The 26,989-nt window shown below is 41.3% G+C and overlaps 2 protein-coding genes across 6 annotated transcripts; both read left to right on the top strand.

The window, feature by feature from the left end:
• Window positions 1–396: 396 nt before the first annotated feature.
• On the top strand, window positions 397–7,249 carry fam76b (family with sequence similarity 76 member B). Its single transcript, XM_042499827.1, has 10 exons — window positions 397–926; window positions 1,748–1,812; window positions 1,907–1,961; window positions 2,100–2,255; window positions 2,344–2,531; window positions 3,151–3,201; window positions 3,301–3,378; window positions 4,342–4,477; window positions 4,582–4,683; window positions 6,109–7,249. The coding sequence occupies exons 1-10, from the start codon at window positions 840–842 to the stop codon at window positions 6,196–6,198; spliced, it is 1,008 nt and encodes a 335-aa protein (XP_042355761.1). The 5' UTR covers window positions 397–839; the 3' UTR covers window positions 6,199–7,249.
• Window positions 7,250–8,266: 1,017 nt separating this feature from the next.
• On the top strand, window positions 8,267–26,509 carry taf1 (TAF1 RNA polymerase II, TATA box binding protein (TBP)-associated factor). 5 transcript variants are annotated; one of them, XM_042498826.1, is made up of 40 exons: window positions 8,267–8,606; window positions 8,939–9,053; window positions 9,345–9,474; window positions 9,554–9,670; window positions 10,027–10,149; window positions 10,401–10,642; window positions 10,784–10,999; window positions 11,104–11,346; window positions 11,433–11,664; window positions 11,824–11,931; window positions 12,053–12,220; window positions 12,565–12,692; window positions 13,457–13,564; window positions 13,711–13,884; window positions 14,004–14,177; window positions 14,385–14,489; window positions 14,574–14,774; window positions 14,860–15,001; window positions 15,406–15,536; window positions 15,616–15,696; window positions 15,794–15,943; window positions 16,044–16,163; window positions 16,479–16,654; window positions 16,753–16,985; window positions 17,078–17,285; window positions 17,957–18,122; window positions 18,304–18,515; window positions 18,726–18,834; window positions 18,929–19,027; window positions 19,386–19,563; window positions 20,435–20,502; window positions 20,596–20,718; window positions 20,833–20,925; window positions 21,051–21,135; window positions 21,274–21,341; window positions 22,468–22,584; window positions 23,259–23,354; window positions 23,949–24,168; window positions 24,415–24,586; window positions 25,661–26,509. In XM_042498826.1, the coding sequence occupies exons 2-40, from the start codon at window positions 8,940–8,942 to the stop codon at window positions 25,881–25,883; spliced, it is 5,853 nt and encodes a 1,950-aa protein (XP_042354760.1). In that variant the 5' UTR covers window positions 8,267–8,606; window position 8,939; the 3' UTR covers window positions 25,884–26,509. The 5 variants fall into 5 exon arrangements, with proteins under 5 accessions (XP_042354760.1, XP_042354759.1, XP_042354761.1 ...); XM_042498825.1 differs by having other exon boundaries at window positions 17,957–18,128; window positions 20,599–20,718; XM_042498824.1 differs by having other exon boundaries at window positions 8,268–8,606; window positions 17,957–18,128.
• The last annotated feature ends 480 nt before the right edge of the window (window positions 26,510–26,989 follow it).

Raw genomic sequence — 26,989 nt, 5'->3', positions numbered from 1 at the left:
GCATACACAGCGTGTAAGATTTATATTGACAGTGACAGATTAGGTTAACAGTGGTGTATTAAAAGCTTCAAAACAATAATGCAGGCAGCGGATGTGTTGGCGTTCATGACTGATTTATTGATGAGTGATTTAGTGATTATTTCGCTGTTGATCGGAGTGACAGCTCGTGGGAACAATCTGTTCTTGTGTCTGTAGCGCCTGTCACAGGAATGAAGTCTGAAGTCGTGACTTTAGTGATCAAACAAGTAAAAATCTGCGCAAGTTAATGACATGTTCATACATGATGTGCAGCTTTGTCGGCTGAATGCAGACACGTGATTGGCTCTGCTCATTTCAAAATGTGAATCCCGCGGACGGCTGTCGTGTCGCGATAGGTTTCCTTTCTTCTTCTGAAGCCGTCGACCACTTCCGGTTACATGACGACGACGGCGTTGATACAAAAAGAGAGAAGGAAAACAGGAAAATACCTTTCTTGGCGAGAACAGTGGAAACTTCATCTAAATAGCCAGATATATGTTAACGGGTTTCTTGCGTGGCGGCATAACGAACGACTGATCCCGCGTTAGTGTGACTGGGTAACGTGCGTGCAGTGAAAGATCCCAAATATTTGGAGTTTATTGTTCTTCGCCTGCTCCCTCCAGCTAAGCTATTTCTGTGTTGCCCTGCGCTGCCTAGCAGAGCTAGCTAACGTTAGCTATCAGTGGATGCCAGCACGGTGTGTGTGTGTTTTTATTTCTCAATTAGCGAGCGGCTCGAAAGGAAATAGTGCCGTAAATCCGTTCAGTTTGCAGCTGGACTCCGCTAACCTCTTTTAGCTCGGTGACATTAGTTGGGCGAGAATGGCAACGTCGGCTCTGTACGCCTGTACGAAGTGTAACCAGCGGTACCCCTTCGAGGAGCTGTCGCAGGGCCAGCAGCTGTGCAAGGTACCGGGCTGTGTGTGTGATCGAGGATGATTGTAAATAAGACAATCCCAGACCGTAAATAATGATGCTGTTTGCGGGTGTTGTTGTCGACCTGGTGTGATGGTGTTATGACAAGTTAGGCAGATTATGTAACAGCTTTTATCTGCGCTATTACAGTGACTGTAATCTCGTTTAGGGCATTCAGTACGACTGTCCTGTTTGTAAAAGAGTAATAGCACACTAATGCCACGTTTTTACCTGCCAAACATTAGTTCTCAAAGCATCACAAGACTTGTGCTTTTAAGAATTGCCACGTATTTACTCACTTGTTGCTCCTAGGGAGCCCTTTAAAAACCTCCCCACCTTTCCTTACTTCACTGACTGCACTGTTTTGGGGAGGAGAGATAAAAATGGACAGCTTTATCACTTCATAAACATCCCTCCAGTACTGGAGAGGTTCCCCCTGCAGACAGCTTTTCTTTGCACAGTATAGATAAAACACAGAATCAACTGTATTGCAATTACAGTGAGATTCCTCTCACTTTAAATTTTAAAGAATACCACATAAAGTTATCCAGGAATGGCTCTGCTTTTGCTGTCTTTTCCAACACAGCCCTGCTGCTATGATATGTTGGGCTGACTCTACGCAGTAACAATGCAAGGTCATCCTGGTGTCTACACCCAAATAGTCAGGTGTTCCACTGATGGTGTAGCCAAGAGGCATTGCGCAACAAACACACAAGGACTCATGAGGCAGTCTTGTTTCTTATGTGTACATTGTAATGAGACAATTTATTTCTCAAACTCAGGGGAACATTTTTTGTTGTTTGTTGTTGCCACAGGAGTGTCGCATCGCGCATCCGATAGTAAAGTGCACGTACTGCAGATCTGAGTTTCAGCAGGAAAGGTGAGATGTGTACTCCTAATGAAGACTTAATAATAAATGTCTTTGCATTTCATATCATTTGTTTTGGATGTAAATAAATGTTTATTCTTTACAGTAAAACCAATACAATCTGCAAGAAGTGCGCCCAGAACGTCAAACAGTTTGGAACAGTGAGTAACTGGCCTCTCCTGTTTTTCCTGAAGCACTTTAAAACTCAGTTATATCTATAGAGTTGAACTTGGTGTACATTTGTGAACAGTCCTTAATGTGTAAATGTTCTAAGCACCATTTTTTTTGTCTCTTTACAGCCCAAACCCTGCCAGTACTGTAACATCATCGCAGCTTTTATCGGGACAAAGTGTCAGCGTTGTACTAACTCAGAGAAGAAATATGGACCTCCACAGACCTGTGAGCAGTGCAAACAGCAGTGCGCTTTTGACCGTAAGGAGGAAGGCAGGAGAAAGGTATAAACCTTGCACACGCAAAGTCTCATTTGACAGTGAATGTGTAGCAGCACGTCTTTTGAACTACTGTCTCTGTCTTGTACTACAGGTGGACGGGAAACTGCTATGCTGGCTCTGTACTCTGTCCTACCGCCGCGTCCTGCAGAAGACCAAGGAGCAGAGGAAGGGCTTCGGCTCCTCCAACTCCTCATCCCTGAATGAGAAAGACCACCACTCAAGACCTCACCATCATCACCACCACCATCATCAACACAGGCACAGCAGTTCTCATCACAAGTACGTCCTTTCGTGTCATTGCTGTTTTTCAAATAGGCTTGTGTCAATAGGCGATCCGATCGTATATCGACAGTTGAAGGGATAATGGGTGATTGGTTTTTCCTACACCAATATTAATGCGATTTTAATATCTAAACTAAGATGTTAGAAAAATAATCTCTTAAATCTGCACCCTACTCTGCATTTGGAGATGTTTCTGGTGGAGCTACACGTCTGCCCAATTTGCGGTATTGATGTGTCCAAATGTCCAAAGTAACCGCCCTGGAGCTATCAGTCAGCTGCATCCTCACCTCCAGAAAGATGTTTTGTTGAATGTCGTCTGTACACTTTGTCAGAGTTTGCCTCATGATACAGTTGTCCGATCAGGTAGAAGCTGCTGAGCATTAACACGCCCAGCTCGAGCACCTGTTATTGTTTTTGCTCTCAGCCGCCTCCCATCGGCATTCAGTTCATTTTTGCCCTACCCTTTAAATTTATATAAAAATATTTTTACTTGTTACAATACATCCAAACTGGTGCAGGACTCCGCTTTATGTTTTTTGTTTTTTTTTTTTTAAATAAAGCACTGATAAGTAGAAATAAAGATCTGGCTCACTAACAGCTAGCTTCTCTTTTGCAGACTGAGTGGGAGCTTGAGTCCTGAGCAGGAACAGGGACTGTGGAAGCAGAGGTAAAACTTTCCTTCTCATTCAAACTGCACAATATACATCGCAAAAGAATGAGTTTTTAGGCCCAATTTGTACATCGCCATTTTTTATTTTCATTGCAGCCATAAATCTTCTTCAATCCAGAAGGAGACTCCAAAGAAGAAACCAAAACTGGAGATGAAGCCATCCAACGGGGACAGGTATGATGAGTGTTGCAATGGTTTGAAAAAATCATTAAGTTGCTTTTATTTAAAAAAATTTTACTGTAAAAATTGCCTTTTGTTTTTGAATAGTTTTGTCTACACATGTTCAAGGTAAACTATGCAGGCTTTTCCCCAAAACAATGTATAGACTGGAACAAAATGAATCCCTCTCAATAAACACTTATGACCCACTATAACAGGGTCGCCACAGTTCCTTTAAATGTCTTAAATACACACTTACTAATAAATGGCCTTTAAAAGTATTAAATTGTCTGAAATTCAAATTGTATAAATTGTACGTGCTTTTAAGTCATTTTACGCGAGAATTTCTGGTGTTGGTGCTACAGGAAATATGATAACAGGAGGGACCTGATTCTATGGGTGAACAGACTTTGACTGAATGCATATATGGTGCAGTGCCTCTAGTTTTGCTCCCTCTGTGCGTTTAGGTAGAAAGACAGAAAGAGTACACACTTGTGTATTTCCATTGAAGTTTTGGTCTTAAATTTAATTTAAAGTAGTATGAAGATGGTCTTAAAAAGTTTTAAAAGTCACTTATTCAGACCTGTAGACCCTCCTGTAGAAGCGTGTGGCAGTGTTTTTTTTTTTCTGCCGAGACTCTGCCCTCTGCCTGTATTTTATTATTTTATTCTTATGTTGCTTCATTCTGGGACGTTCCTGAGCACAGGGTGCAGATGAGATTGGGACTTTATAAAAACGTAATAAGCAGGTGCCAGAATCTAGGTAACTTTCGTTCTTGAGGAAGCTGTGAAAATCTTGGACACAGCGCCAAAAAAAGGCAAATATAGCAAAGTGAAGCTCGCTGAGAGTAAATCTGGGGGTAGGTTTTCACTTCAGGTGGCGATACTGTGAACAAAAAGTCACCATCCATTCCTCCATAGTATACCTTTAACTACCCATATCAGTGCTGGCCTCATGCTTTTTCCTTTCTCCCTTCAGTAGTTCCATCACCCAGTCGATGGATTCTGGAGGAACGGACAACTTCATTCTCATCAGCCAGCTGAAAGAGGAAGTGATGTCACTGAAGAGACTCCTGCAGCAAAGGGATCAAACCATTCTCGAGAAGGACCGAAAGGTGGGTTATCAGTCTGGCCTGACCTCCGGCGCTGATGACTCAAAGTCACATCATTGTTGGTTGCTTGTGTTCGTGTGACGTACTGATTATTAATTTCCCTCCAGCTCACAGAGCTCAAAGCAGACTTTCAGTACCAGGAATCCAACATGAGAGTGAAGATGAATCAAATGGAGAAATCGCACAAAGAGTCTATGGAGCAGCAGCAGGTAGGAAATGACACATGCACACGTGGCAATCATAATAGCTTCAACGCCAACCCGCATTCAAAATTTGCTCTAGAATATTTTTTGATATGGTTATTGTCATTTTCCACACCATTCTATATATAATCAATCAACACACCTAACTGTAACGGCACTTTGGTGTGTTGATTTATACATACTTTATATCTACTTGTTTTTTGCATCCTAAGTGGTCATATCTGTTTGAGGAAGTTTACAGAGCCCAAATGTTCTGATGTGCAGGTTCCAAGGAGGTGTGGAAATACAATCATCACTAAAACATGTCTTTAATTTTAGTTCTGTCATCCCTGATGTTCACTTAAGACAGTTTAAATACCGGCTTCTTTTATCTGTGCTTAAAGGTCCAGTAGAAATAACCTCAATCAAACAAAGTGCCATTTAAATTTCCATAGTGTATTCTTACTGTTTAAATATGCACACATCACTTTTGGAATCTAAAAAAAACCCCATGCACTTGACAATGCATGGTTTCCCACACATTCATTTATTTGTGGCATCCCACCTCGATTAAACCACCCGCTGCCATGTACTGATTGTATGTTTTTATGCGTCAGAAACACTTTTGGAATATGTATACAGTTTATTGTTGCACAACACTCTTGGAGTGCAGAGCGTACTCTGGGGACAGGCGGAACAGCAGAACGCCAGGTGCAGTGAAAGTTAAACTTTATCGTAAACTACAAACACAGGTAGATTCTAATTCTGTGGGAAACACTGCCATGCAAAGGAGTACACACCCCGTTCTCTAATTTCCCCAACTAATCTGTAATCAGTAATAGTTTTAGAAATTATGCACGTCACAATTGTCTTTTGTTCAGCACAACACTACATGATGATCATTACTGTTTTTGTTTGTGATTTATTTAGAAAAGCTCGCATAATACCGCGCAGGGGTGTGCAGTGTATCAGAATGTATAGTGGTCAGTATTGTGAAGTAACTGCTTAAAATGTTAATCACCATCTGGAAAGACATTGTGTCATCTATTTAGCAAGGGAAGATTCACTTGTTGCATAAGTTTGCAGTCTGTTGTTACAGATACAATGTGTCAGCTAAGCCATTTCCTGTCAAACATTGGATTATTTTTTATTTTTTTGAGTGTGACTCATGTTGACGTGTTTGATGCACCAAATGCGTTTTTGTCAGTGCAGTCTAACAGCTGAAGGTAGACCACGCTGAGCCAAGCCCTTTCGCTTGTAGCGCTGGATGAATCATGGGTACATAAGTGACAAAAGGAAGTGCTTTGAAATTGCAGCTAATGCGTTTGCTGCCATTAAGACAGTCAAGATTTCACGTCATTTCCGATGTAAATGTGCAGCGTGATTTCACAAATGCCTCCACTCAGATTTTTAAAAATTCAGAACTATAACATTTCTCCTTTGTTTCCACAGAGCAAGAACAGGGAGCTGATGAAACAAGTGGCTGCGCTCTCTAAAGGCAAAAAGTTTGACCGGACAGGAAGTTCACTGCTGTTGCCCTAACAATAGGCCGGCCAGCGGGTAACAACACAGAGCGACTTCATTGTTGTAACACTGAAAGTCCCTCTCTTGTGTTTCCCCATTGCCATCAACATTGATTACTTCTTGATTGGTAAAGCCAGAGACCATGTTGTACATGGAAATCAACTGTTGAATCAAAGAAACCTTTCTCTAAATGTCCGCATATTTTAGATATTTTATGGCAACTTTTCCACTGGTTCATAGGATGCGACTTTGGACGGAGTAGAGGATGGTGCCCTCGTTTTTAACACTGCCGGGCCAAAACGGAAAGCATGGTGTGCATATGTGGATAGCATTCTGTCAACTCAGTGTATCCACTTATTTTTATGGATGTCATGCAATTTATTTATTCAACTGTATTTCTTGGCTTTTTTATTTCTTCACAACATACTAAGAGAATATCCCACATTTTGGGATTCTCTTCAATAGCAATTAGTTATATTTTTCTAAATTGATGCGATTGTGGGAGACAAGTTCTCCTTAATGGAGAGGCCCTGCGCAACTTTTACAATGTATGCAAACGTGGGAAGGGTGTCCACTGAGCCGCTGCTCAACAGTCGAGAACCCTCTCAATAACAATTCATCAACAACCAATGAAGACTTTGGCAGGCTGACAGAGAAACACCTCTTGGCTGCCCTCTTTCTCACTGTGTGACAGCTGTAGTGCTTTGCTGTTTCTCTTTAGTGGAACGATTGTAATACTGCATGATTTTACTGCCAGACACCAGTTGGCATTGTGGTCAGACTTCTTTTTTTCCCCCTCCCTTTTAATTAGTTTTTTAAGAATCACTTGTAAATGTATTACTGGGGTCAGCCATTGTATTTAAACTATTGCTTGTATCTGTTTTAGTGAGTACAGTATGTGTATGTTAAGGCCAGTTGAAATTAACATGTCTGTAGAAGATGCTTTTTAAAGGAACACACCTATCACCTTGCATTATTGGGCTGGTTTCATACTGTGGCGTCCAGGATCACTTTTGTACTTTTTTCCAAACCAAGTGTTTTAAAACTATTAAAACTGGCTAAACTGTTACTGTGTGTTTGTTTTTTTTATTGAACATACATGTGTTTAACTTTTGAAACTTTTAAAGGTCCCATATTATGCTCATTTTCTGGTTCATACTTTTTTTTGGGGGGGGGGGTCAACTACAACATTACATGCTTTTATGTCAAAAAAAAAGAAACATTATTTTTCTCACACTGTCCATCTGAATATACTTGTATTCACCCTCCATCTGGAACACTCCGTTTTAGTGTCTGTCTCTTTAAGGGCCCTTGCTGAAAAAGCTCAGTCTGCTCTAAAAACAGTTTAAGAGCAACTGAATTCATTTTCATAGTGTTACATTCACTTTCATGTTCATGGAATTCAGCTCCAAACTAATGAATTTCACATACATGCTGTTCAGCATAATGTCAAAAAGTAGGAAGGGGTTTCAGTGTTCAGATCCGGTTTTTGAATGAAATTATTCAAGATGAGCAACTCAAAATCCACTATAAGTGAGTGACACACATTTCTACATAATACTGCTAATGCCTGACAGCATGCCACAAGGATGAACAGTGAGCAGGTTTGAAACCTACAAGAGCTGATTGTTGAGCCACTTGGGGGCAGCAGAAGTCAAACTATCAAAAACACACAGATTATGGAGTTAATATGTACTGGTATATGACAGGAGCTGTAAGAATAACAAGAGCAAATAAAACATGTGATTTGCTTTTACTTACTTAAACATCACTATTACATCTTTAAATGCAGTTAATTTAAATCACTTTAACGAGTCACACAAAACCATGTCCGCCAGGGGAAAACAATGTATTGCAGATACATGTTACTGTATTATGACCAAGGTGTTTCAGTGACAGACAATTTAATAAATTCTGTTTTTGATCAAAGTATCAGTAAAAAAAAACAGCCTTTATTTTAACACAGTACAAAAATGAAATTAAAAAAGTAATGTATATTGCTGATATTCGGTGTAACACAAACTTGGATCCTGTCACGTTTACCGCGTTCAGGGAGATCCTGAACGCCTCACGCTGTACATCCGGGTCACTTGGAGTTTCCGCTCGCTAACTAGCATAGCTGACGCAGTGCTCTGCAGCGAAAGACTCGCAAATCAAAACAAACGCTTTTACCGAACCTGGCTTTGTAAAGACCGCGTTATATGGATTTTTGTGGTTTTTCTTTTGGTCCCACAATGCAGGCACATGTAGAAAATATGTTTCCATAGATTTGAGTGAACGTATTACAAGTTATTTGTTTAGCAACATTAGCTAACTTAGCTATCGTTACTTAGCCTGGCTCATCTGAAAGGAGCACATTAGCTCAGTCGACACAGCAAGCTGGCTGAAACCAAATTAAACCAAATCTGAAACTCCGGTTACGAAAGGTAAGTGAATCAATGACATTTTAAACATTTTTGCACTACCAATTGTATTGCCAGTAAGATAAAAAGTTAACAAACGCAGCTGCTAAACGTTAACTTACTCCATTGTAGTACAAATAACAAGGTTTTTCTGTATGTTATGTATGTGTACGAAGTATAAGACATGTGAAGTATTGCTACCTATTGTTGAAACGACATTAAGTTTTTTTGCGATGTTTTCTCGAAACATAAGTGGTAGCCTAAACATGTATGAGTTGGTAGTGTAAACTGATTTTGTATGCAGACAAACGATAACTCTATCATGAAGTCTGATTTTTCTGTTTTTTTCCATCAAGTATGTCGGATTCAGACAGTGACGAGGACCAAGATCGTCCTTTCTCTATAACTGGCTTTCTCTTTGGAAACATCAATGAAGATGGACAGCTTGAGGATGACAGTGTTCTGGACAATGTGGGTGTTTGAAATATCTGTTTCCCCCCCTGCAACATTAAAAAGTACTTTCATCATAAGTCATATTAGTATAATTATACACAGCATTTAGATTAAGATTTTTAAAAAATCACAATGGAAATTCTCTCTCTCTCTCTCTCTCCATATCATATATATATATATATATATATATATATATATATATATATATATATATATATATACATAATATTATTTTTTCATGATTCGTTTTTTAGAACGTGTTATTTATTATAACTTTATGTTCTGTTTCTGTGGTTTCTTCCCATCCAGGAGTCCAAAAAGCATTTGGCTGGTTTGGGTACTCTGGGTCTGGGCACACTCATTACAGAAATCACTGCCAATGAGGAGGAGGAGGAGGATCAAGAGGAAAGCAGGGAGTCTGGTACTGTGGATGCAGAAGGTTTAGTTTAACTATAAAAAGTAACTGTACTCCATTCATTTTGCCAGAAATTACATTTTCAATCTTTGTCCTCATCCAGGTTGGGTGAAGAGCACAGAGGATGCAGTTGATTATTCTGACATCAGTGAGGTCGCTGAGGATGAGACAAAAAAGTACCGTCAGGCCATGGGGTCTTTGCAACCCAGCAGGAAAACAGGTGATCCACTTACAGCTCCTTAGAGTCCTGTTTGATTTGTTGTTAGAGTCGATTAGAAATTACACCTTACTTAACTGCATCTAACATCTAATTGTGTTTTTTTTTGTTAATATTTTATTTCTTAGGATGTATAATTAAACGCATTTTCTATACCTTTTTAACCTCAAAATGTCATTAAAAGTGATTTTTTTTTTTACAAGTTTTACACCATTTTACACAATCAAATCATTAACTGTATCACTTCTTTCACATTTTTTTCATTCCTTACCAAAGTTTCCAGAATGTTGGTGGACTGTTCACTTTTCCATTTATTTTGTGTGAATGTTTTTCAACATTTTTAAATTCTTTCATCTTAGATGATGAAGATGACTATGATGCTGATTGCGAGGATATTGATTCTAAGCTCATGCCTCCACCGCCACCCCCAAGTCTACCTACATCTGCTAAGAAAGAGGAACCCTCATCTCAGAGCTCAAATGGTGAGCATTTTTACCCATAAGGATTGTGACTGACTCATCTTCTTTAACAGAGTTTAAGCTGAAACTTGTAAAGAAAACTTATAGGGGTGTGAATTTGCTAGTGTTGTCTCTGAATAACATACACTGGATTGATTGTATTGTAAACTCAGTAGCACTTCAGACTTGGTTAAAGCATTTTAGATCACGAATATCATGACATGACGTTTGATCGTCTGCTTCTGCTGTGGTTTTGTCCCTGTCTCTCCTCACAGTTGGGGAAGAGGGTGATGGCATCATCTTGCCCTCCATCATCGCACCATCTTCTACAGCTGATAAGGTTGATTTCAGCAGCTCCTCAGACTCTGAGTCAGAAACTGACCGTCCCTGCCAGGACTTAGGGGCTGGAGGCCCCCCAGATAGGCTCACCCTCCCTCTTGCTGGTATCATGCAGAAAGATGCAGCCAAAGCACTGCCAGGTGTCACAGAGCTCTTCCCCGAGTTTAGGCCAGGAAGGGTATGACATCTTTACAAGCATCTGTTTAATTGTCATTATACATGCTTAAGATTTATTTTGTCATTATCGTCTTTTTTTTTTTTTTTTTTTTTTAAATTAAGGACTGCACTGATACCCACTTTCTCTTGGATTTACCACCAGGTGCTTAGGTTCTTACGGCTGTTTGGTCCTGGAAAGAACATGCCATCAGTTTGGAGGAGTGCCCGCAGGAAGAAAAAGCGAAAGCACAGAGACCCTCAGCCTGGGACACCTCCTCCAGAGGGAGAACCAACAGAGCAAAGCCAGGAGAAGAAATCTGGATGGCTTTACGAGTATGCGCCCGCTCCTCCCCCAGAGCAGTGTCTGTCTGATGATGAGGTAAATATTTCATTGTTACAGGATATCACAGGTTCTACTGTGAGCTGGTGGTAGTCAGGCAATAAGTCATTGTATCTCCCCACCTACCTTTCTGTGTCCTGAAGATAACCATGATGGCTCCAGTGGAATCCAAGTTCTCACAAACTTGTGGCGATGGGGACAAGGAGGCAGAGTCTCGACCTAAAGTAGCAGAATGGCGATACGGCCCCGCACAGCTCTGGTACGACATGCTTGGCGTCTCTGAGGATGGAAGCAACTTCAACTACGGCTTCAAGCTAAAAGAAATGACGACCAGTGAGCCTCAGCAGCAGGACACGCTTAAAGAAATCACAGAGACTGTACATGAGGTATGCAAACATGAACTTCTGCAGCCATCATAACATGAAAATTTTTCTGATAGTGTCACTGATATTGTCTATAATAATATCTCCAGTTTTTCAAGCGAGATGGCAACGACGATGATGATAATGAAGATGGAGATAAGGACAGATCAGCCCTGGAGAATGAGCTCTTCCTGATGGTCACGCAGCTGAAATGGGAGGACGATATTATCTGGAATGGGGAGGACGTAAAACACAAGGGCACAAAGACTCAGCGAGCCAGCCTGGCAGGTTGGCTGCCCTCGAGCATGACCCGCAATGCAAATGCTTATAACGCACAGCAGGGTAAGGTTTGACAAGAAGTAATTCCCAGTTGGTGCCACCCACACCTCCACCCATCCCCAAAGCTGCCTCCATCTCTGGCTCTAAGCGGGAAAAAAACAGCCATGATAACCAAGGTGAGTTTATTGTAAGGTACCCTGGTATATTTATTTAATCTTACAGGTTTGACAAGAAGTAATTCCCAGTTGGTGCCACCCACACCTCCACCCATCCCCAAAGCTGCCTCCATCTCTGGCTCTAAGCGGGAAAAAAACAGCCATGATAACCAAGGTGAGTTTATTTTAAGGTAACAATGCCAATATTAGATTCACCAAAACCTTTATTCATTTTTTAATCTCAAGCTAAGCTCTAATTTTCTGTATTGTCTTTACTTGTTTTTGTCCCTCTACAGCTTCTCATGAAGAAGACTCCCCCTGGTTCTCCATTTTCCCCATTGATAATGAGGAGTTGGTGTATGGACGCTGGGAAGATAACATTATCTGGGATGATCAGGACATGGATCACATGCTCATGCCGCCTGTTCTTACACTGGATCCCAATGATGAAAATATCATCCTAGGTATATTCACAATGGCCGTTTTGATACGCTACGCATTCACCTCTGTTTTTCTCTCTCCAAAATTGGCATCTTTAATTGAAATTTTCAGTAAAATATACAGTAAGAATTTTCTGAAATCTATGTGTTTCTGAAAGTGGAACACAAACAATAGTTCTATGCATACATGTTTTTAATTAATGTCTGTGACTGTGTGTAATTTATGCCACGTTAAAGGAGCAGCTTTTATTAGTCTCCAAGTAGATTTTGGGGATCTGCATTATTTTGTGGTCTGGGCTCAAAATGACAGTGTTGTCATCACTGAATTAGATAGTCTGCTCGTTTTGACCATCTGTTTTCTCTCGTAGAAATCCCCAATGAAAAGGAGGAGATGACTTCCCACTCCCCATCAAAAGAGAATAAGAAGGAAACGGCAATCAAAAAGAGCCGCATCCTGCTGGGGAAGACTGGGGTGATCAAAGATGAGCCACAGCAGGTACGTTGCCTCATCAGGGTCGACAGAGGAACATGTTTGATCATATGAAATGTCAGATTACAAGGTCTTCATCTGCAGTGGAGATGTTTTTGATTTGAAAAAGAAAGTGTAAAATATGTGATTTAATAAGGAAGATCAAGGCTACATAATGAAGTAGCAGAAATAATGAAAGAAATGAAATTGACAGAATACCTGCACCGGAAACCATAAAAGTTTAATGTGCCATTACATGTGAGCAGTAACTGTGAAATTTTGGACAGAGAATAGGATCTAGCTAAAATAGAAAAAGTCCCTGTCAGTTTGTCTTTTATTTAGATTATATTTAGGGGGCATTATTTTATAGGACAGTTTGAGATTGACAGGAAAGGTGGGACAGAGAAGGAGGAATGACTCGCAGCAAAGGGTCACAGGCCGGACTCAAACCCGGGCCGCTGCAGGAGCCTGAGGCATATGGGGCGCACACTCTACCCCCTGAACTAGAAGCCGCCCCTGCCCTTTGATTTTTTGACAACTGTTCATCCAATCGACTTCACACTTGGTGGTATATTGCTGAGGACCCAAGGAAGTGCAGTGTCGAGTGTAAAGTTGCTTCGATGAGCTGTTCTCGAGAAATCTGCAAGCAGCAATACCAGAAGCCGAGTAATCGACCTGCCCCAAATGCACAGTTTGAACAGGCACCTGTCTAACAATTCAGGCAGAAAAAAAAAAGAAGAGATACGATATGACAACTCTTTTATTTGGAAATATGGTTTCTCTCAACTCAGAACATGTCCCAGCCTGAAGTGAAGGACCCCTGGAACCTCTCCAATGATGAGTTCTACTATCCGAAACAGCAGGGCCTGAGGGGAACGTTTGGTGGCAACATCATACAGGTAAGCAGCAGCCCACAAAAATAAAGCTAAAGTCAACAGGACACAGTCAATATTAATGCTTTGAACTGTCATTGTATTTATAAGCTGAAACAGCTGAAGAGTAGAAGTCTTGTAATTTGATGGAGCTAACGATGTGTCTTTAACAGCACTCCATCCCGGCCCTGGAGCTGAGACAGCCGTTCTTCCCCACTCACATGGGGCCCATGAAGCTGCGCCAGTTCCATCGGCCGACTCTGAAGAAGTACTCGTTTGGGGCTTTGGCTCAGCCAGGTCCCCATCCTGTCCAGCCGCTGCTCAAACACATCAAGAAGAAGGCCAAGGTGGGGCCCTGCTCAAAAGAGCGCTATTACTCTATAAACAGATAACCTCGTAGTGTTTCACCATTTTTCTACAACATTTATTGTGCTCTGAGTGAATGTTTTAATATTTTTTACTATAGATGAGGGAGCAGGAGCGGCAGGCATCAGGGGGAGGGGACATGTTCTTCATGCGAACCCCGCAGGACCTGACAGGCAAAGATGGAGATCTGATCCTGGCAGAGTACAGCGAAGAATACCCCCCTCTCATCATGCAAGTTGGCTTGGCCACAAAAATCAAAAACTACTACAAAAGGGTGAGTCTAGGTTTTGTTTCCCAGCCATGACTTTGCATTTTGTTAGTAAAGACATGCTGTGATTGTCATATTTATTTGCAGAAATGTTTTGTATTTCATTGCAGTGTTTATTTCAGATCGTCAAATTCAACTCAATGACATTTGACTCCATGCTTTATTTGACTGAGTTGTTAAAAGACATTATGGCATTGTTACTTTATTCTTCAGAAACCTGGAAAAGATCCTGGAGCACCAGACTGTAAATATGGAGAGACCGTGTACTGCCACACATCACCTTTCCTGGGTTCTCTTCACCCTGGACAGCTGCTCCAGGTTAGCACCGTCACGGTCAAAGTCTCAGTATTCCAATGGTCGGTCTGTTATCATGGCAAACCGTGAGATGTCTTTTTCTTTTAGGCATTTGAAAACAACCTTTTCCGTGCTCCGATCTACCTGCACAAGATGCCAGAGACTGATTTCTTGGTTCTACGAACACGTCACGGCCTTTACATCAGAGAGATTGTGGACATTTTTGTAGTTGGACAGCAGTGCCCCTTGTTTGAAGTTCCTGGGCCCAACTCCAAACGAGCCAATACACACATCAGAGACTTCCTACAAGTATGTTTTTTATTTTGCCTGAATTCTCCAAAAAAAACTTGAGCTGCTGCTGTGGATGCTCACCTGTCTCATCTGTGCTCTGCAGGTGTTCATTTACCGCTTGTTCTGGAAGAGCAAAGACCGGCCACGCAGAATCCGCATGGAAGACATAAAGAAAGCCTTTCCCTCACACTCAGAGAGCAGCATCAGGAAACGACTAAAACTGTGCGCTGACTTCAAACGCACAGGTAGTTCACGCTCATTCATTAACCCTGTGCGCCCGCTTCTCAGTGATCATCATCATTTTTTGGACTAACCTAACTCAGTTGTGTCATATCAGGGCAGTGTTGAGGTTATTTAGAAGTACTGTGCATGAGGTCAGCAGTATGTGTGCCTTGAATTGACAGACAGGAATCAGAAAAGGGAAAGATCTCTGTACAACTTCTATGGATTTTTCACAAAAGGTAAGCTGTAGTATAAGGACAGTTTAAGCAGGTCATGCTTTTTTTACAATGCTTTTTCTAATGTGCATATACCTATAATGGAAGCTGGAAGGAAGGACATGTTTTTTCCTTATAATGCTGCATTTTGTCTTCAAGTTGAAGGTTGCAGATACAATAAATTGTCTCACTGTGTCTTGTCCACGTGCCAGGAATGGATTCTAACTGGTGGGTGCTGAAGCCGGACTTCAGGTTGCCTACAGAGGAGGAAATCAGGGCCATGGTGTCTCCAGAGCAGTGTTGTGCTTATTATAGCATGCTTGTGGCAGAGCAAAGGCTCAAGGTAACAGTGTCTGCCTATAAATATCCATAGATGGTTAACACAAGTGGCACGGCTTCACTTTATTATTTTACCCCATTAGGATGCTGGATATGGCGAGAAATCCTTCTTTGCTCCAGAGGAGGAGAACGAAGAGGACTTTCAAATGAAGATCGATGATGAGGTATTGATCCAAGCGCTTTCTCACAACGAAGCGTTGAAGACTTGACATAACAAAAAAAAAACCCAACTTGATCCTGATCCTGTCTCAAACATCCTAGGTGCGGACGGCTCCTTGGAACACAACAAGAGCTTTCATTTCTGCCATGAAGGGGAAATGCCTGTTGGAAGTTACAGGCGTGGCTGATCCTACAGGCTGCGGAGAAGGTTTCTCCTACGTCAAAGTACCCAACAAGCCCACTCAACAAAAGGTAAGACGTAAAAAATCTGCCAAAGTAAAAATCTGCCTTCCTTTGTTCCGCATTGTGTTAAAATGGAGGCTGGAAACTTGATCTTGTGCATTTCTTTCAGGATGACAAAGAGCCACAGCCTGCTAAGAAAACAGTGACAGGGACAGACGCTGACCTGAGGAGACTCTCACTGAAGAATGCAAAGCAGCTGCTGCGCAAGTTCGGCGTTCCAGAGGAAGAGGTAAGACCGTGATGATATGCAAACACATGAAGCAGATGTAGGACAGCCTAGTGCTTAAAGAGAACATCCCCTATTAGAGGATCTAAGTTTTGATCTGTATGATAATCATTGTGTATATCACAGCACTGGATAACTTAAATAGTCTATTCTACCATCTTTTATTCACGGTAACTGGAGCATGTGCAAAAACTTGTGCAGGTGAGATTTGTTATGCAGGAATGCAGGACAAATGCAGGAAATGAAACTTTACTTTTAGGTTGTGTTTTTTACCCTATTTTTAAGGCTTGTTAAATCGTGTGTTTGTATGTGTATTAGATTAAGAAGCTCTCACGCTGGGAGGTGATTGACGTGGTGAGAACCATGTCCACAGAGCAGGCCCGTTCAGGCGAGGGACCCATGAGCAAGTTCGCCAGAGGCTCTCGTTTCTCTGTTGCTGAACACCAGGAGCGCTACAAGGAAGAGTGCCAGAGGATCTTTGATCTTCAGAACAAGTGAGAGTCTTATTTAGGGTTTTATATGTTATTTAGGATTCCTTCTGAGCACAACTTGAGTTCTTTTTCTTGTCGTCCCCCCACCACAACCACCACAGAGTGCTTGAGTCAACAGAGGTGCTCTCCACAGACACAGACAGCAGCTCAGCAGAGGACAGTGACTTTGAGGAGATGGGGAAGAACATTGAGAACATGCTGCAGAACAAGAAAACGAGCTCCCAGCTTTCCCGAGAGAGGGAAGAGCAGGAGAGGAAGGAGCTGCAGAGGATGCTGATGGGCGAGGAGAGCGATCGTGACCACAAGGGACGCAAGGAGAGGCGCAAAGGCTTGTGTGAGTCTGAAAGTCAGAGAGCGGTGCACTGAGGACATACCTGAGTTAGTTTGTGTCTCTAACTGTAAGCTTAACTTCCCTTCACTCTACAGCCAGCTCCCTGTCCACCAGCTCCCACAAAGACGACGACACTTCCTCCGTTACCAGCCTCAACTCCTCAGCCACAGGACGGCGACTCAAGATCTATCGCACTTTCAGGGATGAGGACGGCAAGGAGTATGTCCGCTGCGAGACAGTACGAAAAGCTTCCGTCATCGACGCCTACACCAGGATCAGAACCACCAAGGACGATGAATTCATGTTAGTCTCCCTCTAATCAATTAATATCAGTGAATTTGAATGTAAAAACAGTGCACTCATTTTCATACTATTTTTAATAATTTCATAATTTCCTTCACAATTTAGAGGGATTTCATAATATAGGAGGCACAGGTGTCGTTTTTTTAAATACATCCTGTTAATATATTCCAAATAATCTTATTTTCATACATGTATTTACATCTTATTTCGAAAATCAGACATAATCATGTGTATCCTGTGCCGTTACAATTAATTTACAAATTTGCATTTGTTTTCTGTCGGAACATGGGGGCGCTCCTACTTAAGCTTCAGCCAGGGTGACCATGGAGATCCGAGTAGGCGTGTAGCTTGATATGGGAACATCAAATCCTGATGACGGCTTTGATAATTAGCATGCATATTAGTTTTGATGCGACTGTACACAACATGCTGTTTATTTTGAAGTATTTGCCTTATGTTTTGCATTTATATCAAATCATAATCACTGTTAAATTAGTCTGTTTTTATATATATGAAATATGCCAAAGGTCCTGTGTGTTAATACTGTAGCATCCAGTGTTAACCAGGCGGTTAGCCTAATAAGAACTTATATCATAGAAATGCCACTTCCATACCGTTGACTGAAAAAGTGAATGTAAAACAGCGAGGACTGTGTCTCTTTGTGGTTGCAGACGAAAGTTTGCCCTCTTTGATGAGCAGCACAGAGAAGAGATGAGGAAGGAGCGCCGGCGTATTCAGGAGCAGCTGAGGAGGCTGAAGAGAAACCAAGAGAAAGACAAGATCAAGGGACCTCCTGAGAAGAAGGCCAAGAAGGTCAAAGAGAGACCAGACCTCAAGGTAAAAGTAAGCTTGCCGATTCAGTACTATACTTCTCTATTACTCTTTCCTCTCCAGCTTTTTGGTACCCAGCTAAATGCAAACCTATGGCTTTCAATGTGTATTGTTCTTTCAGTATTACTGTCACATAGCACAGGCAGATTATTTGTCGTGTTCCTTAATGTTTGCCTCTTTTCCCTAGTTAAAGTGCGGCGCGTGTGGAGCCATTGGACACATGAGGACCAATAAGTTCTGCCCGCTGTACTATCAAACCAATGCCCCGCCTTCTAACCCAGTTGCCATGACAGAGGAGCAGGAGGAGGAGCTGGAGAAGACCGTAATCCATAATGACAATGAGGAGCTGATCAAGGTGGAGGGCACCAAGATTGTGCTGGGCAAACAGCTCATAGAGAGGTAATGAATTGTCCTTGTTTCACATCTGCAACCATTGAAAATAATTCTGATCTGTACTCTGATTTTTGCATTTTCTGCAAGATTCTCCCAGTTATAAATTAGGGTGGTATTTTTAAATATGGGTCATGGACATAAGTCACTTTGACACAGTGTTAGAGAGATGAATAGCGTATAGCCGCTGCAGATCCAAACATTTTTTCTCTGCTACAGTGCTGATGAGGTGCGAAGAAAATCTTTAGTCCTCAAGTTCCCCAAACAACAGCTCCCACCAAAGAAGAAGAGACGCGTAGGCAACGCTGTGCACTGTGACTACCTCAATGTAAGTGATGTTTTACAGCTTGTTCTTGCACATTTTGAACTGAGATTCTTTTAAGCTGATCTTTCAAACTGTTTTTGTTTTATAATATTCGCAGAAACCACACAAGGCCATCCACCGCAGACGCACTGACCCCATGGTGACCTTGTCTTCTGTGCTGGAGAGCATCATCAATGACATGCGGGATCACCCCAATGTAAGATCTGCAGGCACACACTTATCCACCTCAGCAACATGTACTGTGTCCAGTCTCCTTTACTGCTCTACTGTCTCACCTTCTTGTCTCATTTTTTTTTGCCAATGTAATTTATTATTATTATTTTTATTTTATTTTATTTTATTTTATTTATTTTTCTCGTCTTTTCTTTGTAAAATGTTTTTGTTTTTTTGTTTGCCAGCAATACCGGTAGCTATCTTCATGTAATGAAACATGTACTATGGACTATTGTGCATCTTGTTGCAAAGGTGTCATATAATCCCGTGAGAGATGGGCCACTAGGTGGCATAAAAATATAAGCATTCATTCATTCACTACTTCTGTCTGTTCTATGTAGACGTATCCATTCCACACACCAGTCAATGCCAAGGTTGTCAAGGACTACTATAAGATCATCACTCGGCCCATGGACCTGCAGACGCTGAGGGAGAATGTTCGCAAACGCATGTATCCATCGAGAGAGGAGTTCCGTGAAGCAGTCGAAGTTATCGTCAAGAACAGCGCAACCTACAATGGTAAAGATATTAGAACGTTTAGCCTGATTTTCACTGCATGGTACAGCACGGCTCAATACAACTTGCATGAAACCGTTCTTTTTCGGTTTTCCATTGACAAAAATACTTTCTTGGTGTTGCCCTGGTCAAAGTTCAAAGCTAGCTGAGCCAAAACTCAAAGGTGGAGATAAAACATGCAGCGCAATGCTATCGATGAAAAAAAGCCATAAAGAGGCTCATCAGGCTCTTAACTGTGTTAAGTTGTTCAGATCAATTCATATTAATACGTTTTATGGTGTTCATTAACAAAAACTTGATATAACGTGACATAATGAGACGGTAAACAGAAAATATCGGAGCCCACTCACCCTCTTTGTCTAAGTACCGCCTGTGAATGAACAAAACGATGATAAACCACACCCTAGTGTCAGTAAGAATGACTTGAAATAAAAGTGATCAAAAGAACGTGTGAATCCTAAACAAATAATGAACCACACAGACTAAATACACATTCTGACTCCTACACCACTGAATGTCAGAGATAATCATCAGTAGCACAACACGGGACATCCAGTGCAAACTGGCCATTTTTAAATAGCTGCACTACAGTCAGTAGGGAATTCTTGTAATCACCCAACCCAGATTTTCAAAAAATGGCAGCACTCCTGCCTTAAACCAAGGACGAAGAAGTTTAACATTTTCATACAATATTGCTATGGTGATCAGCTGAGAATCCTGCTTATGCTGACAGTTGAGTGGAGCTGAACTATGCAGTGGAAATCAGACCGTTAATCACCCCTCCTGAAAACAGATTCAGGTCTTACTCTGGTTTTAGAGAGACTTTAAACCCGTATCATTGTGCTAAGACAGCTCTTTGTTTTTGTTTCACTAGGAGCAAAACATCCAATAACACAGGTTGCACAGTCCATGCTGGACCTGTGCGATACCAAACTGAAAGAGGTGAGTGTTAATGTGAATGTTTTGTCTCATTTCACATCATCCTGCTCTTTTGTCAATTTTGTCAATACTCATTAACACTGTGTGTGTGTGTAGAAGGAGGACAGGCTGGTGAGGCTGGAGAAAGCCATCAACCCTTTGCTGGATGATGACGATCAGGTGGCCTTCTCCTTCATCCTGGACAACATCGTGACCCAGAAGATGATGGTTGTTCCTGATGTGAGTCAAACCTTCTTACCATGTTCTTGTACCTAAGTCCATGTAAGAGCACTAATCAGTTCAAACGCAGAAAAAGTTATTGATCTCATTCCTTAACTCTTCCTTTCACCACAGTCATGGCCGTTTCACCATCCCGTCAACAAAAAGTTTGTGCCTGATTATTACAAGGTGATAGTGAACCCAATGGATCTGGAGAGCATCCGCAAGGTGAGAGTCTTACAAGGTGTCAACCTTTGAAACAAGAAAACTCATTTAATATGTTTGATATTGGCAATACAATTGAATTTAAAAATCTGTGCCTCTCTGTGTGTCTGTATTTCATGGTTCAACAGTACATCTCCAAACACAAATATCAGAACAGAGAGTCGTTCCTTTCAGATGTCAGTCTCATCCACACCAACAGTATCAAGTACAATGGTAAGTGAGTTGACATCACTGTTATTGTGACCTTTCAGGTCAGTCTCTCGTCTGTCTTACTTGGAACAGAGTTCTATAGTTTAGTAAAGATGTTGTTTGAAGCACCATTACTCACTTTTTTTTTTTTTTTTTTTACAGGCCCAGACAGTCCATACACTAAGACAGCCCTGGATATTGTCAATGTGTGCAAGCAAACTTTGGCAGAGGTACGTTGGGTCTTTGCTTTTAGTTTGCCCCCTGTTAATGAAGAGAGGTGTCATGTTAATGAGTATTTATGCAGGAAGTTACGTTTGGCTGAGCTTTACCATTTTCTCAGACTTGCTGCAGAAAAATGCAGGGAACAGTGACTGCAAAAAAAAGGAACATTTTTGTACCTTATTTCAAAAAAGCTAATAGCTATTTACATGATTAATTAAAAAGAATAGTCCACTAATATTTCCATAGACATGCAGCTGTGGATACTCTGTTGGATATGCCATTTATCATGTCAATATATGGAAAAGTGGAGCATCTGGTGCCACTTGTCATTTAACTGCTTTGCATCAAAATGGAATAAAGTCTTCCACCGGTGGTGGACTTGTTGGACCGTACAAAACCAGCCTCCCTTTGACATTCCTTCAGCCACCTTCTTGAGAAGTTCGGCGTTGCAGTAATTGCACAAATCCAATAAACCAAGTCTTTCATATTGTTTAAAAGTAGGTGTGTTTCTCCTTCTGAGCAGAAATAGGATGTTTATTGTCGACATACATCTCTGCCCCACAGCCTTGCAAAGTGTTGGCGAGTTGGTTTGTGAACTATGCATAAACAAAAATGCACAGGAAAGAGGACGTGTTGCAAATCGCAGTAAAAGCCCTGTTGATATGCATATTCCAAATGTGCTGTTATACAACTGAATAAAAGTGACATATCCCACAATTCTTAATTGGAAAATGCTATGTTTGGAATACGGCCTGATTCAGAATATGGGATCGGAATATGCTATTTACATGACCAACATCAAATTCACAATATTGTCATATTCAGAATGATAGTGGATTGCTTTGCATGTATAGGGTATTATTTTAAATGTACTGTTATGATAAACTTTCTATAGCTAAAGAATAGTTATCCCTCCTTTCAAACACCCTATTAGTATAGAAATAGTTTAAGAAAATCTATGCAATATTAGGCATAGTGTACAAATGTACAACACAGGGGGGCTGCATTTAATAAAAAAATGTGATACATCTGTTGTCAAATTGCTGTAATAATTTGCCATGTTTCTTAGATTTGATTCGGGCTAGGACCAGGAAAAAGAGTCATTGTTATAATAATCATCTGTTTTGCCTGCAGTACGATGAGCACTTGACCCAGTTGGAGAAGGACATCTCGACCGCTAAAGAGGCGGCTCTGGACGCAGCAGACTTGGAGTGCCTGGACCCAATGACGCCTGGGCCGTACACACCGCAGGTAGGAGAGCAGCCAGGGCTCAGTTTTTATTTACTAGCATTGTAAACTGTGGTATCTAGATACATTGCAAATTAAGCTGTTCATAGCGTACCACAGCAGGCAGCCTAAACTTTTCCTTGTGCAGTAGTCTCCTTGCCACACCTTGTAGCTCTCCTGGCTCCTTGTATTTCTTCACTCTGTCTTTGCACTAACTCTCCTTTCCAGACTTTCATGTTTAATCTCTGCAGTCTAGTTTCCTCACTGTAGTGTCTCCTTTCTCCCACCCTGTTTTTCTCCGTCACTCCTGCCGTCTTGTCCCGTCTGTCCCTTTGTGCGCGCCGCTCTGTGCGCTGTCGGCCAGCCTGCTGATCTGTTTGACAGCGGGGCTTCAGGGAGTCTGCCCAGAGAGACCAGCAGCCTTTTCTCTGAGGGACCTCTAGTGGTTGCTCCAGAGAAGAGAGGGGGGCAGGTATGGAGAGAGACAGAAATATGGCTCGCCACCACATGCCACCTCTCCTCAGACCATCCTCAGAGCACCCAGCTTCATTACAGGCTTTTGTTGTGCCTTCTCATGTTAGATTGTCACACTAGAACATTACAGAAACATCACAGAGTAAAATGAGTGCAGTTAATTTGCCTCTTGCCGCTGTCTTTGGGCAAGAGTTTACTCAGACTTTTATCATCCTGCCCCTCAGGGTCGCCACAGCAGAAGACCCGGGGAGGAAGAGTCAGATGTGGACATTGAAGGCTTTGAGGAGGAAGATGATGGCAAACCCAAGACTCCTGCTCCTGTAAGAAAGACAGATTTATCTAAAGGTCATGGAGCTGATATGAGGTCACCACTGCTGTACATTTACACACTAATGAAAAAGTACTTTACATATTTCTGCAAGTAACTATATCAAAATCACTTGAATTTCAGGCTATGTCATTGTTGCGGCCTTCAATTTCTTATTTAACAAACTATGTGAGGTAAATACATACCACTCTCCAATCATTATTGTAGTTGGATTGACTGATTCTGCTGACACAGGGTATTTTGTATTATCAGTTTAATTCTGGATTTATTTGATGCTTTCAGACCTTCCTAAGTCCCGCCCCTTTTCGCTCTGTGCTCCAATAACATTTGAGCAAGCTTGGTACTCAGCGGGGACCTCTGGTCAACTTTCTCCTTTCCTGTTATTTCTGGTGACGCTAAGCAATGCCTGTCTATGTTGAAAAGAAAAACACATTTTAAAAATGGTTAAAAGATGTCACTAGCATTTACTTTGAATAAGTGTTTTAAGTATTTGTTTTTCTTTATTTTTTATTTGAAATCCTTATTCTCACATTTCAGTTTGCTCACTAATTTATCTATGACTTACCTGTCTGGCCTGTCTCTTTAGGCAGAGGATGCAGACGGAGATCTAGAGGACGAAGATGATGAAGAGGACATGCTGCTGCCGCCTCGCAGACGCGTGCACGACCAGGAGGAAGAGGAGGAGGAGGAGGAAGATGACGGACTATCTAACCGCCCAGCACAAGCCAGCGTGCTGTACCAGGATCTGCTCATGTCTGACGGAGAAGATGACGCCAGCGAAGAGGAGGGCGACAACCCTTTCTCCTGTAAGTCCGTCTGCAGCGGCAGCAGAACATGGCCACAGATGTACTAAACAATATGAACAGAAGAGAAGCAAAAAAAGCATGACCTTGTAATATAAGATGACAGCAGTATTGTGTTGTAGATAGATAATTGAGAATGACAGATAAACTCCATAAACAAAATGGATATGAATTGACAGTCCTCTATCTATCATGTGCAGCCTTTTGTGGTATGTGTAACATCCTAATTGGTCGTATGTCTCCTTTCAGCTATACACCTGTCCGAGAGCGGCAGTGACTCTGACAGAGAGGTAGATGTGCGACCTGCACCTCCACGGAGAGCTCAAGACACCGCCCGCATGGGCATGGAGCAAGACGAGAGCATGATGTCATATGATGGCGACGGGCCTGATGAGCCTCACATGGAAGACAGCAATGTCAGGTACAACCAACCCAGGAGCCAAAAATACTGTAGCAGTACACAAGAATGCAGATGACTGAAGTCTCAAAGTTTTAAAAGAAATTAATTTAAGTTTCTCTTTTGGGATTATTTTTTTCTACAGGGAACGTAAGACATTTTTTATTCATCTACTAAAAATATAATGGGGCACCCAGTAGCTTCTCTGGTAGACCAGGCGCCCCACGTACAAACGGGCCTATGTCTGCGGGTCAACAGATGAGTAGAAGACACTGGGCCGATAATAATAGAACATTAACTCCAGCTCACTGTCTGTTACACCATTAACAATAGGAAATGTATTTGGAACATAAATGTTTTGGGACTTCATCGGGTTATCTTAGGAAAATGCAACAAAAAGTCTTAAAATGTTCTATGACATATAAACTACAGTTATATCTGCATGACATAGCTTATTCTAATGTTCACATCAGGTTGGAATACTTTAGATTTCTTTGTGGTATAAAAAGAAATGCTGTTTAATACTGCAGCAAACACTCCTTAAGTGGATACTTTGACTTTGTGTTCTGTGATTGATTCATAATAAATGCTGACCCATCGTTCAGCAGTTAAATGCTTTTAATGTGAAGCAGCAGCAGTGGGAAATGTTTAGCTTGTATTAGTAGTAACCTAATACAGCTTTAATATAGCAGTGAGAGCATGAACAGGAAACTGAAGCTGACATCAGTGAGGTGAAATATGAACAGTAAGGCTCAATTTCAATCATCCTTTCCTATGAATCCCACAGGTGTAGGTAGGTTGGTAACTTTAATTCAGAATGAGAATGGCGGACTCCGCCACGAACAGTAAAACTGCTTGTAAAAACCAAAATGTAAATACACTGAATGGCTTTTGTTTGAAAATGCCAACCATGGTTTTGGAAAGAGAGTTTGATTTCAGAGTCCCTGAGGATTATGTTTACTTGAACTGAATTTCATTTTATTTAATAGAGACAATGCCACATGACATAGTTCCAATTCCGTGCATGAAACCGATTAGCTGCACAGTTTATAGCTGTTGTTCATTTCCATCTCCTTACTTCCCTCTCTTCCATGTCAGTTACGGCAGCTACGATGAGACTGAGAGCCGCAGTCAGATGCAGGCCTCCAGTATGGGAAATGGAGAAGAATACGGCATCAGCGAAGAGGAGGAGGAAGATGAGGAAGATGAAGCACGGAGGAGAGGCCCGGCTGTGCTCTCGCAGGTCCAGCTCAGTGAAGACGAGGAGAGCGAAGAATTCAGATCCATAGGAGGAGACAGCGACATGGACTCAGACAACTAGTGACATTTTCTTATTTTATCCGCAGTATTAAAAAAAAGAACATTGTTCATAATCACAGTTTTAAAATTGAGATTTCTCAGAAAAATGTTTTGTACATACTTTTTTTGTAAATGATCATAAATGAATAATGTTTATAGCTTCCTCCTCTGTTTTACACACCGTATAGACACACACAGCACATTGTAAATCTCAGTTTGCCTTTTATAAGTTGAATATCATGTTCCGTGTGTGTCTCTAAACATGAAAGTTTGTGTACAGTCCTTTTGCACTGTTTTAACTCTTTCGTAACCTGTGCTAATAGTTAAGCCAGTCTGTTTTTTCTATCCCACCTCCTTATTGAAAAATAGAATAAACATGCTGCAACATACTGTTAACACACAGCTCTTTCTTTAAAAAAATCATATATTAGTAACAGACATTGAACTGCAGTATGAGATCATTTAATGTTCAAACACGTATTTCAAATTTAATATTTAATGCATAATGAGTTAAAACAAGACTGGGTTTGGGATTAGGATTTTATTGACGGGTTAGTGGCCGAAAAACATGGCAGACATTCTGGCAGGTCATCACAGGAGAAACACAGGTGCAAATAATACTGTAAACAACATCGTTTCTTACATCCGTGCTTTCGTTTCTACTAAAGAGACTTGTTATCGTGCGTGCTGCCTTGAGCTTGAACCAATAATTATTTTGACCCTTGATAAATCTATTGGTTATTTTTTTTAATTAATCGGTCCAAACATAAAATGTGAAAGTAGCAGAGGAAAATTATTTTTGACAATATTAAAGACATTTACGCATGCACAATTTGAGGTATGAAAAAATAAAAAGAATGCAGGAAATTAAGGACCCCAAACCTACACCTATGCACCTGAGCTTTTCATGTGCTGATTATGTAGTTCCTTTCTTATATAGAAGACAATCAAACAGAAAATCAACATTATTAAGTATAAAGAAAGTAAGTTTTGTCATCATTTCTTTTTTTATAGCGTTTTCCTCAGTTATGAGTAGTGATACGTTTTACGGAGAATATCTTGTCTAGAGCTCAGTAAGACCACCACAGCTGCCATCGCTGAATACATTTAAAAATACATATAAAACAT

This window comes from Plectropomus leopardus, chromosome 13 (assembly GCF_008729295.1).
Source record: "Plectropomus leopardus isolate mb chromosome 13, YSFRI_Pleo_2.0, whole genome shotgun sequence".
Classification (NCBI taxonomy): Eukaryota; Metazoa; Chordata; class Actinopteri; order Perciformes; family Serranidae; genus Plectropomus; species Plectropomus leopardus.
The sequence above is the reverse complement of the archived record's forward strand: the minus strand, read 5'-3'. Positions and strand labels throughout refer to the sequence as shown.